At 38.4% G+C, this 12011-nt stretch overlaps 2 protein-coding genes and 1 long non-coding RNA gene across 3 annotated transcripts in view; 1 reads left to right on the forward strand and 2 right to left on the reverse strand.

The window, feature by feature from the left end:
- LOC134225805 (uncharacterized) overlaps positions 1–925 on the reverse strand; it is a 135488-nt gene extending 134563 nt beyond the window's left edge. The window contains exon 1 of the mRNA XM_062706167.1: positions 713–925. The gene's annotated coding sequence lies outside the window, so the exon portion shown is untranslated. The remainder of the gene's footprint in view (positions 1–712) is intronic.
- A 6287-nt stretch (positions 926–7212) lies between these two features.
- LOC134208415 (uncharacterized) lies at positions 7213–7795 on the reverse strand. Its single transcript, XR_009978653.1, has 3 exons — positions 7670–7795; positions 7458–7602; positions 7213–7369 (listed from the first exon to the last, which is right to left on the reverse strand). It is a non-coding gene; the product is annotated as an uncharacterized LOC134208415 (long non-coding RNA).
- A 2064-nt stretch (positions 7796–9859) lies between these two features.
- Positions 9860–10989, forward strand: LOC134208416 (signal peptidase complex catalytic subunit SEC11A-like). The gene is made up of 3 exons (XM_062684391.1): positions 9860–10034; positions 10131–10267; positions 10432–10989. Exons 1-3 carry the CDS (start codon positions 9966–9968, stop codon positions 10778–10780), a joined length of 555 nt encoding a protein of 184 aa, XP_062540375.1. The 5' UTR covers positions 9860–9965; the 3' UTR covers positions 10781–10989.
- The last annotated feature ends 1022 nt before the right edge of the window (positions 10990–12011 follow it).

Genomic DNA, 12011 nt, shown 5'->3' on the forward strand with positions numbered 1-12011 from the left:
AAGGCAAAAATTATTTTGAGCTTTAAAGTGGAATGTCTTCACTTGTAGAGATCAGTATAAGGCATTTTATGAGACATTTCGCGGTGGCCCGATTATTTACTTCTAATGTTTTGTTTTGGTATGACTCTGCGTAAGGATTCCGTTAGGTCCGAACATAAAATAAAGTTTTTAACGTTTTACTTTTCATTCGTGTTTTCTTCAGCATTTCATGCTTAAGATGCGATGGTATGAATTATCTAACGAAACGTTTTAATAATCATATGAACAACTTTGTTATAAAACCCTGGTAGACGAAAAGTAAAACAGGCAGAATTGATTATTGGACCCATCAGAATGTTTAGCGCGAAACTACCAAACAAACGGGCTCCCACTAATTGTCAAAGTAGATAAACACAAGGCAAACAGCTGTTTCAATCTGTCTCATAAAATGCCTTATAATAATATAAAATTCAATATTAGGACGAGTTCGTGCTATACATTCGATTGTTGAGGTCAGAATACGTATCTGTAAAGTTACAATCAGTGCAGTGGATACCATGGCAAAATCTGATGTTGGCAGAGGATTACGATGTAGATTTTCTATATTTTGGCCAATGGTGTACGCATTGATATATATTTTTTTTTTTTTTTTTTGTATCTTTATTAAAGAGACTTTCAGCCCAAGGCTGGCTCGTCTCCGCGACATTGATATATTGAAATGTTTTTGACTTACCATGAATCGATGGTGGTGGTTATAAACTATAGATATATACTTAACTAACTATTAAATTTGTCTACGCACAATCTACTTCAATAGTTGATTAAAATTAGCAAATTCACTTAATTTTATGCAATTCTCGGTCACGCAAAAACACTGACTTGAGCTGGCCAACGGCTAATATTTTTGTTTACAAATATTTCGGTTTTTTTGTCTCATTGTCAGTCAGTTTGTTTGTTTATTTTCAAGACGACGAGGAAAACAACAATAGCGTTTGGAAGCTTTGGTCGAAAAGAGATTCATCCGAGAATAATCCTTAAGATTTTATGGGGGAGATTGAGTATAGCTGTTTTTCTCGTGTTTATACATATGTTATTTATTGTTATTATTTCTAATACGTGCTAATACTTTTTTGCCAATAAAGCAGGCGCTTAATGATAATGTACAGTGAACGTTCGCTAATTGTTTTTTTATCACTGAGCTTAATTTCCATTTAAATTTTATGTGCAGCGCACATATATTTTTGCGATCAAGCTTTGCAAATATTTTTTATTAATCATGCACATAAAAAAATGAAATTTTGTGACTGATACATTTTATGTGCGACGCACACATAAAATAAATGCAAAACTAATGTAATTCAATTATTTTTTAAATGCAGTTGCAAATATTTTTCATGTAGCCTGCTTGATAAACCAAATAAATTATTTTTAGTTTTGTTTGGATTTCAAAACCAAATTTGCAAAATAAAACGCAATAAATTTGATTATAAATTAATAATTGTTTATTTCCTGCTAGAAAAATGTATCGATAATCATAATGCGATGTCTTAAAAACTTTTTGCAATGCAGATCATTTCCCAGAGATTAACAGTAGCGACAGTTCTAAAAAAGACCGCTGTCGTCGGAGTTTTTTTAAATTACGTAACGCTACAAATTTGTTATTTTTGACCCCAACTCACTCACAGGAATTTAGGATATTGAAAAGTTGTTTTTCCTTCCTCCGATTGACCCCCTTCAACCTCTAGAACGTTACGTTATTTGCAAATGGTCTTCAATCACACAACCTCTTCGTGCCATCATTGCCATGTAATGTTTGTGAGCAAAGTGAATGCCAGATATTATTCCTATGGATTGATGTACGGAATTATTGCCTGTATGCTTTTCACCAAAACTATTATGATAAAAATCGTTTCCCCAACATAACTGACACAAATCAATGACCGCTGCGTCGCGTCGTGGGAAAATGGCTGGGAAATGGAGGGATTGTTGATCAGCCGAATTGGTGATTCTTGAGCACCCGTTGGCACAGCAGAAACTTGTTGATGTTTACGTCCAGCATTCGTTTCGCATATACACTAAAAATACACATATATAACATGAGTTTAAACGAAACTGAAAATAAAAACCCTGATTAATCCACCTAGCGGTGATGGTGCCTTTCTCGTGCATTATAAAAATAGTATTTTGGCCATTACTTTTGAGCCCATAGTCCGATCTGGCCAATTTTCAATAGGAAACAATGGGAGAGTATTCTGCGTCGAGTGAAACATGTTGCGAGTAAATCGGTTAAGGATAAGTTCCTGAAAAATGAGTGACATTTTTTTACTCATTTAAAAAAAAAAGTTGTATTTTGGCCATAACTTCCGAGCCCATAGTCCGATTAGACCAATTTTCAATAGGAAACAATGGTAGACTATCCAGCGTCGAATGCAACTTGCTGCGAGTAAATCGGTTAAGGATAAGTACCTGAAAAATGAGTGACATTTTTTTACTCATTTTTTCTATAAAAAAGTGGTATTTTGGCCATAACTTCCGATCCCATAGTCCGATCTGACCAATTTTCAATAGGAAACAATGGTAGAGTATCCTGCGTCGAGTGCAACATGTTGCGAGTAAATCGGTTAAGGATAAGTGCCTGAAAAATGAGTGACATTTTTTTACTTCTTTTTTTATAAAAAAAAGTGGTATTTTGGCCATAACCTCCGAGCCCATAGTCCGATCTGACCAATTTTCAATAGGAAACAATGGTAGAGTATCCTGCGTCGAATGCAACTTGTTGCGAGTAAATCGGTTAAGGACAAGTACCTGAAAAATGAGTGACATTTTTTTTGGGTGGGGTGCGCACAGACACACACACATACACACACACACACACACACACATACACACAGACATCACCTCAATTCGTCGAGCTGAGTCGATCGGTATATAACACTATGGGTCTCCGGGCCTTCTATAAAAAGTTTGTTTTTGGAGCGATCATATAGCCTTTACCGTATACTTAGTATACGAGAAAGGCAAAAATCATGAGAAGTTATTCTTTTCAATTGATTGAATTTACTTACTTCATCACCAGAGGAAAATTTCCGCGTGCTGCCACACTCCAAATAATCTAAACGTTATTTCCACCTGAATTTTCAGGTACATTTTACGTGCACACGTAGCTGCAAATGCTTCAGAAAATTCAGGTGAAACTTACGTGTCCGGTGAATTCTATCCAAAACTCAGGTAGAACTTACCTGATTTTCACGTAGAATGAAATTTCTATCGGAAAATCAGGTAAAAGTTACGTGAATTTCAGGTGGAAAAAATCTACGTATTTTTTCAGGTGGAAAGAACGTGCAGATTTTTTTGAGTGCAGGAGTCCACCATGTTGTTACGAAAAAGTCTTTTACTGTTCTCTTTTAAATTTTATGTGCCAGTACTGATAGTTTTCAACCATGAATCATTGCACATAAAATTCATTGTTGGGCCCAATAGAAAATAAAAAAAATACCTTTATATTGCGCTTTTTGCACTTAGAGTAAAATCAGCAGTGATTCAAATCGTTCGGAGCTGTCAGTTTGAATATGAATCTGAAACATTGAATTTCCCAGCAGCTGTTCTAGATTCAGTTTTTATACCAGTCAACTGTCAAAAAAATAAAACTGGTATAACGCTCCGTTCTATTTTCTGCAGATTTGAACCACGATTGAATCACGAGATTCAAATATTTTTCAATTGTTTTGGTGTATGGATGCGTCATTTTATCTACGGATCAATCCACTTTGCAATTCCGGCGCCTTTCTTGGCAGTAACATAATGATTTCAATTAATTGAAAATTTGAAAAACATGAATAGAACACTGCTGGGGAAACCAGCGAGTTTGTTCTATTTTGCTCCAGATGCAAACTAGAATAGTGGTCGAAAATTTAGAATCAAACTGAATCACTCCTGATTTCACCCTAAGAGTTTTGCGAGATTTTTTTTCTCACAGTCATCTTTTTCTCACACTCAATACACTCAAAAACGTTAGATTTTCCGTGTATAATATTTGTGTGTGAGTGCTCAATTTGTTTTCAGAAATAGACGTCAAATCATGGCGGGAATCGATTTAGTGTACACGCTGACATGTGACTAACGAGTAATGGGTTATAATTGGGTAAATTTCAGTAACAAAAATCGATCAACCCGAAATGAGAGTGGGTGTGAGAAAAAGAAGCGGACAAATCACAATCTACACATAACTCTTCAAATTGGTGAAATCGGCAATATTGTATATACATTTTAAATGCTGCACATAAAGTAGCGGTAAAGCCAGTCGAATCATTTCTATGTGATTCACGCACATAAAATATAATGGTGATTTAACTTCAGTGTAGTTGGGGCGCTTTTTAGTTGGGTGTTCGCTAATTGAGGCGAACCCCAATTAAAAAGCGGCTAAACGTCAGAATGTGATATCAAAAACGCGTTGAAGTTTTGTTTCCGTGTTTGGCGGGATCGATATTTTCTGAAGCGTAAAATTTTCCTTTGTTCGATGCAAAAAGTAAACAACATTATTGACGCTTGTCAAAACGCCCCAATTAGCAAACGGCTTTCGCTAGTTGGGGTGAGGTGTATTAGTATTTTCGAATAGGTTTTTGTCATATGATTTGTCATATAGCTTATAAGGTTATTTCTTTACGTGTACTTTAAGGTCACTCCTGACGGAATCCAATTTTCAAAGTACTCGCGTTTTCAAGGGCACACCATTCGGTACAGAAGCAACGCACAACTGTCATTTTTATTTTTTCACGCATGCTGCGACGCAGCAAAGCTAAAAAAATAAAAATGACAGTTGTGCGTTGCTTCCGTATCGAATGGTGTGCCCTTGAAAACGCGAGGACTTTGAAAATTGGATTCCGTCAGGAGTGACCTTAACAAACAGTATGGAAGTCTGGTTGTTTGGTAGCCTCACACCTCGGGAATTTTGACCGGGGTGTTTTTCCCTACATTTTTATATATGCGATGTTCTCGGGACTTGGGCACGGAAAATCAAAATCCCGGCCCCATAGACGAATCCAAGTAAAAATAAGAAGAAGACACACGACGGTGTTAACTTTGACAGATCCTACAGCACAGCATAGGAAGATCATTTTAAAATGCTTATAATAAATTCTAGACAAATTGTAATTAAAATCTGATTAATGTACGGTACGGAAAAAGTTCTGAATTACATATCTTCTTTATTGTTTGATTCATCAACAGACAACTTAGGTCCTAATGATGCTTATCCTAACTAATACTAATAAAAGTAATTATAATAAAATCATCGTTAATTATGAAACATGGCAGAATAAGCCCTTGTAAAATTACGACGAATCGTCTGTCGGGAAAGATTAAAATCAAAACATGGGGCAACCTCGTTGAATGCCCGCTGTAGACCCACCATCGCACCACGTTGTCCGTAATTCGTTCTTCGAAAAGGTATCCTCAGCATTCCGTTATTTCGCAGTGGCCAAGGTCGAACATTCAAGTTTACTGATTCCAGAATTTCAGGGCAGTCGAGGGCCTTGGAGCGTATCAGCAACGACCATGGCCCGTGCAATGTGCCTCCGCAATTGTACACACTTAAAATAAATCGCAGACTTCTGTGAAATTTCACCGAAATCTCAACAGCAGAACTGTTCGGTGAAAATTTTTACAGATTTTCGGTGATTTTGACACTTGAACAAAGGAAAAATCACCGAAAATTTTGAGAAATAATTACCGAACAATTCTGCTGTTACGATTTCGGTGAATTGAAGCAAAATTCACCGATATCTGTGAAATGATTTAAGTGTGTAGGCTTTCAAGATTAATTAATTGACAACGGCTGCTATAACTTGGTAACCGGAATGGGTTTCGCCATGGAAGCAACCGAAGAGCAAAACGAATGAAGCGGCGTTGAACAGATTCAATTCTTAATGATCCGTTCTGGTAATTAGGATGCCATACAGCGGAACAATATTCCAGCGTAGATCGAACCAGCGAACAGTACAGTGATTTCAAGCAACAAACATCGGTGAATCCCTTGGCGACGCGAAAGATGAATCCTAAAGTTCTAGAAGCCTTCTCAATCACGTAAGAGACATGATGCTTGAATGTCAGCTGCGTATCTAGAATAACACCAAGATCCTTTATACAGTTCACACGTTGCATCACAATTCCATTGAGCTCGTAGTTGTAAATTATTGGCTGATGTACACGAGTGAAAGAGATCACGGAACATTTGCTAGGATTGACAACCATCCGGTTCAATGTGCACCAAGCCGCAAATGAATTAATAATGCTGTCCAATGAGCAGCTCGAAGTAGCTCGAAGTTGTTCCCGTCCTTCTCGTTCTTTTTTGTTAACAAATGGGCATGAGAGGGATGGGACGAACTTCGAGCTACTTCGAGCTGCTCATTGGACAGCACTAATATCTTGTTGTAGGTCCATTGCGTCAGAGATAGACCGAATTAGTGCATAGAGCTTCATATCATCCGCATACGACAGTCGCGGTCCTCGAAGCACATTGTTTACATCGTTGAAATACAAGAGGAATATCAAGGGGCCAAGATGGCTTCCCTGAGGAATGCCTGAGGTTGCCAAAAATTCAGTGGACTGAGAATTGCCTACCGTGACAGACAGTCTCCGTCCGGTGAGATATGAATGGAACCAGCGCAAAAGATAACCAGCAATGCCAAGTCTTTCCAATTTCGCAACCGTGATAGCGTGGTTAATTTTATCGAAAGCTGCAGATAGGTCCGTATATACAACGTCCGTTTGTGCTTTCTGCACAAAGCTGTCGGTAATGCTCGAAGTTAGGCACAAAAGATTAGTGGTCGTAGATCTGCCTGAGATGAACCCATGTTGATCGGCACTCAGATGTTGCTTACAGTGAGATATGAGTGGTTCTGTTATAATTACACAGAAAGAAAAATCATTAATAAAATCAAAAAATCCATTGGTTAAAATAAAAAGTTTCGTTGGTTCTTTTTCGTAGAGAGTTGCGTATGTTTGAAATAAAAGTACAGCAACTTTTGCGTCAGCAATGTTTCAAAAGTAGCATGCAATTCTGAAATTAAAAGTTTGAACTTTCAAAATAAAACTGTACAACTGTCAGATTCAAATAAGAAAAAGTGGTATATTTTCATTTGGAAATCGACTTTTTCTCAGCCTCAAAACGATCCTCCCAAACCATTTTTGTTCATTTTCTTTTAAAATTGTATTTAATCGTAATTGTTTTAGTTTATTCTCATTTTATTTTTTATTGTGAGTATTTGTTGTTAAGTTGGCCTGGTTTGCAGGACATGGATAGATGAATAGGGTTGTTTTGTCGTCGATCTTTTAGCCACTGGAGAACACGTCCGTCGAGATGCGCTTCCCTCTACTTGTTTTTTGAATTTACCTATCGAGAAATAGAGACCATAAATGAAAAATGTTCTCACTCGTGAGCTAAATATTCAGCATCGTTCAAAACATGGTCCAGCAATTACCTTGTGATGTTTTATTGTGACGCCCATCTGCTACTTCTCGGACTGATTGGCGAACTCCGGGTTTCCAATCGTTCGATTCCGAACAAAAACCGTCCGGTCTGATACAGCTTTCCATCAAAATTGAAGCCATTAGACGTCCCGTAATCTGCTTGGAAAAAGCCTCATGTGCTCGTAAAAACGCATTTTCTTTACTGATAGGGGTTGCGACTTACCTCATGCATCAGAACCTAATCCACCACTTCAGGTATATTCCCGGGTATATCAATCTAGCTGAAGGTTTTATTTTCACTTAAAACTATTTATATAAATATATTTAAAAAAAAGTATAAGCACCGAAGAGATTGTTTTGGTAAACTTCTGCTCTACCGTTTTCGTCAACGAGTTTGACACATTGAGCGGTACAATTTTTTTGTGGGTGAAATGACAGTTCTAAAGTTTTATTTTTGAAAGGATGAACTTTTGAATATAAGCTATATTAAGGTGAATAACACTTTGAAATCCAATAAAAGACATTTACTTCAAACAATTTTACTTTCATTTCAAAGAAAACAAAACAGTTTTCAGAATAAAAGTTCAACATTTTTAATAAAACCGTTTTTGTTTTTTGTGTGTAGCTCGAATAATTTGGATGCAGCGCACAAGGATGAGATGCCACGATAATTGTTGACATCTTTTCGATCGCCCTTCTTGTACACGGGAAACATTGTAGCGGTTTTCCACACGGACGGAAAAAGTCCACTGGATAGCGATTTGTTGAAAATCAATTGAAAGGGAGCGAGCAGAAGTTCGATGTGCCTTTTCAAGAACGCAGACGGAATGCCATCCGGACCTGGACTCATGGATGATTTTAACTGCGAGTTAGCTCTACGGATCATTTCTGCATCTACGAAAAACGCGGCCCAAGTGATCCCGACTGCAGGAACGTTGTTAGCAGCCTCAGCGATTGTGACATCAGAGATGACTTCGTTACAATAGGTGCTCACAAACTTGTCGGCAAATAGCTGACAGATGGATTGGGGTGTAGAGGCCACTTCCTCGTCCAGAGTCATTGTTGTATAGGGAGCCCAGCTTGTTTCCTTTGTTCATTTATGTACTTCCAGAACGTTTTAGGCCTGGTCCTCAAGTTTTGCTGTATATTATGCTGATATTGAGAAAAACAGGCCGGTATGTAGACCACACGCCTATCGACGCTTGATTACTCAGGAAGGTAACTGCGTATAAGAATCACTGTTGGTGGAATAATCGGTCGAAGATTCATAAGGCGCCAATTATGAATTTCGATAGTCCAGTTCGCTGAGTGTATGCCTTTAAGGCTACCTTACTCCTCGGAAAAATTTTCCGCCGGATTTTGGTCTCCGCGCATTTTAAATGGGGCCGGAATTTTGATTTTCCGTGCCCAAATCCCGAAAACATCACATATGCAAAAATACAGGTGGTGTAAGGTGGTCCCCAAGCAATACAGCGGAACGTCGACGGGAACGGCAGGATTGACAGTTAGCCTATATATTATCAATTCAGTAGAAAACCGAAATGGGCGACTAGCGAAGTTGGATTTTTCTCACAATCCGTACGCTTAACCTAACTTCGGAAGTGGTGCACTTACAAAAAAGTCCGCATTATATTCATGAGTTCACAAATGGATTTTTGCAATGGGGGTAGCGAAATGGATTTATGCGCCCACATGCATTGCATGAGTGTTCACACATACTATCCATGTGGGACATAGTATTCATGTGTAAATTTGTATGCAATCAAGTATATGTACCGACGCATGATATTCATATTTCAAAATACATGGATTTTTGCCATAAAGTATGTCAAGCTCTATCTGGAAAAAGAGCGAATGTCGTAAGAGAGAATTCTCTTCGTCGACTTTCCCTCCTTTGAATAAAAGTGACAAGCAGAGGATTTCTATGCAGTTAACCACCTCAGAATGCAAGTACGCATTGTTTTCTATCGTTCTGAGGTGATAAACCGCATGGAAATCCGCTGCTTGTCACTTTTATTTAAAAGAGGGGAAGTCGACGAAGAGAATCCTCTCCTGCGACTTTTGGCCTTATTCCAGATAGAGCTTGATGAGTCGTTTTTTACTGAGGGTGCGCTGTTTTCATTTGGTGATGCGCTATACAGCACACCACTTCCCCCTATTTCGGTTTTCTACTAAATTGATAATATTTTATGTCAAATTTTCCGTTTCCGTCGCCGTTCCGCTGAATTACGAGATTTTTATTTGGGTTCATGTCCTTTTGAACATTCGACCAAGTTGTCGGATGCCAATCACGTTGGTGTGAGGGTGTGAGTGATATCGTTTGTCATCCGCACGAGGATATATCAACAACAACCCCACTGTAAAATAAACGTGAATTGAATGCTTTGCGTGCGAGACACGTCACAAAACTGTCAAACTACGTTGCTTTTCTGCCGATCGAAATTTGTAAAGCGACTTTCGAAGGGACACGCCATCGTTTTTAGCTGAGAAGCAAATTTACCTCGGAAAATCGCACAAAAATGGGTGTAATCGAATCTCTCGGTGTTGACGGGTTGCTCAGCGATGTCCAGCGGATGGACAAACGACAGGTAAGCTGCTGCGCGGTTAGATTTTGAGTAAGAAAGCACCTATTCTGATGATGCTCCCCCGACTCGACTGTTGCTCCGTGTGGCTCGGTTCGGCAGTTTTTCTTCCAGGTTCTAAGCTTCGGAATGATTGTTTCCTCGGCCCTGATGATTTGGAAAGGACTGATGGTGGTTACCGGAAGCGAATCGCCCATCGTGGTGGTGCTCAGTGGCAGTATGGAACCGGCTTTTCATCGGTGAGTTTGCTTGAGGAAAAGTTGTTTTCGGGCCTAGCGCAACATTTGACAAGTGTCGAAATTTCAAATCGTAAAACAACTTTCATTAATATTTATCAACATGGAAACTTATTTTGTTTCCAATGCCCAAGTGAGAAAATATTTTGAAACATTTTCCATTTTAGCGGTGACCTGCTTTTCCTAACCAATCAGGAGGAACCGGTGCGAGTGGGCGAAATTGTGGTGTTTAAAATCGAAGGTCGAGACATTCCAATCGTCCACCGTGTGATTAAACTGCACGAGAAGAACAACGGAACGGTCAAGTTTCTGACCAAGGGCGATAACAACTCGGTGGACGATCGGGGTCTGTACGCGCCCGGACAGCTTTGGCTTACCAAGAAGGACATCGTGGGCCGGGCAAGGGGATTCCTTCCCTATGTCGGAATGATTACGATCTACATGAACGAATACCCGAACCTGAAGTACGGCATTCTGGGGTTGCTAGCGTTGTATGTGCTGCTACATAGGGAATAGATCTCGTTTAGTTATTTAGGCAAGGAAAGCGCATTTTCTAGTTCGAAAAGAAGAAGAAATAAATTACGAAGAACGCTCTCAAATTCAAAGTAATCATTGGAATTATTGATAGTGCTAGTATGAAGCGATTTTTCTTTTGTTAAATGAGCAAAAACTGTCAAGCCAATTGCTTGCTACAGCAACAAATAAAAAAGTGTATATTTAGAAACGTTATGTCAAAACTTCGTTTAAAGAAATCGTCCTGGCACTATCAATATTGTAATGCTTCGATTGGCATTATACAGCTCATGACGGTAAAATTGTGGCATTCCGAGTATAAGTTGTTCCACATAACATTAAAGGTTTTTTTTTTAATATTTCAGATTTTCAGGGTTTATTATGGGCATGAGTAAGACGAGGCGGTTCGAAACTTACGAAAAGACATATTTCATGCTTTCGTGTGATGCTGATTTGTATTATATTACCTGATAGGTTCAGCTTAATACTGAATCTCTTAGGACTCGTTTCAAACAGGCGATTGGCATTGATCGTGAATTCTTAATCGGTGATTCCTGTGTCTTATTCAATGTATTTGATTGAAAGATATGTAAGACGCATCAGAGAAAATGACTGAAATTTTCCAATTTCAGGATCTAAACCAATGTCAACATTCTGAAATGGCACATAGATATATTTTAAGATCTAGCGCATTTATCTACATACAGAGCCGTAGCGTGGACTCCCAGCGCCCTTGGCGAATTGTTTGTTGGGCCTTTTCTACAAATTGAACAAAATTACGTAAATATGCAAACTTGTAGAGCCGGGTTAAAAACTTTATTAAAAATTGCTGAAACTTCGTACGGCCATCTCTAAAGTATATTACGAAGAAGATGGGATTGAGTTTTATTTTATTTTTATTAAACAAATGAATTCTTCTTGTAAAAAAAGTATTCCGGCACCATTCATGAAATTTTCTAAGGAATACCTTAAGGAATCTCTGGGGGAATTCTTGGAGGAATTTCTAAAAGGAATTTTTGAAGTAAATTCGCTGATATTACTGGAATTTTTTTTGGGAGAACTCCTTGAAGACCTCGTGGAAGAAAAATTAGGAAAATTTCCAGGGTAAATTCTTTAGGATATTCTGGGGTGAGTTCCAGAAGGAATTTGGAGGAAAAAAAAACAGAAAGGTTTTCTGGTTGATTTCGTGACAAATAGTTGGGGATTACCTGGAGAACTTTTTAGGGGAATTACG

Source organism: Armigeres subalbatus, chromosome 1 (genome assembly GCF_024139115.2).
Source record: "Armigeres subalbatus isolate Guangzhou_Male chromosome 1, GZ_Asu_2, whole genome shotgun sequence".
NCBI lineage: Eukaryota > Metazoa > Arthropoda > Insecta > Diptera > Culicidae > Armigeres > Armigeres subalbatus.

Bases quoted from the DNA above. Each gene is read 5' to 3' on its own strand.
- LOC134208416 (XM_062684391.1), top strand. From the start codon at position 9,966: ATGGGTGTAATCGAATCTCTCGGTGTTGACGGGTTGCTCAGCGATGTC. The intron at 10,035-10,130 runs GTAAGCTGCTGC...TCGGTTCGGCAG, and splicing joins AGCGGATGGACAAACGACAG to TTTTTCTTCCAGGTTCTAAG. The intron at 10,268-10,431 runs GTGAGTTTGCTT...TTTCCATTTTAG, and splicing joins ATGGAACCGGCTTTTCATCG to CGGTGACCTGCTTTTCCTAA.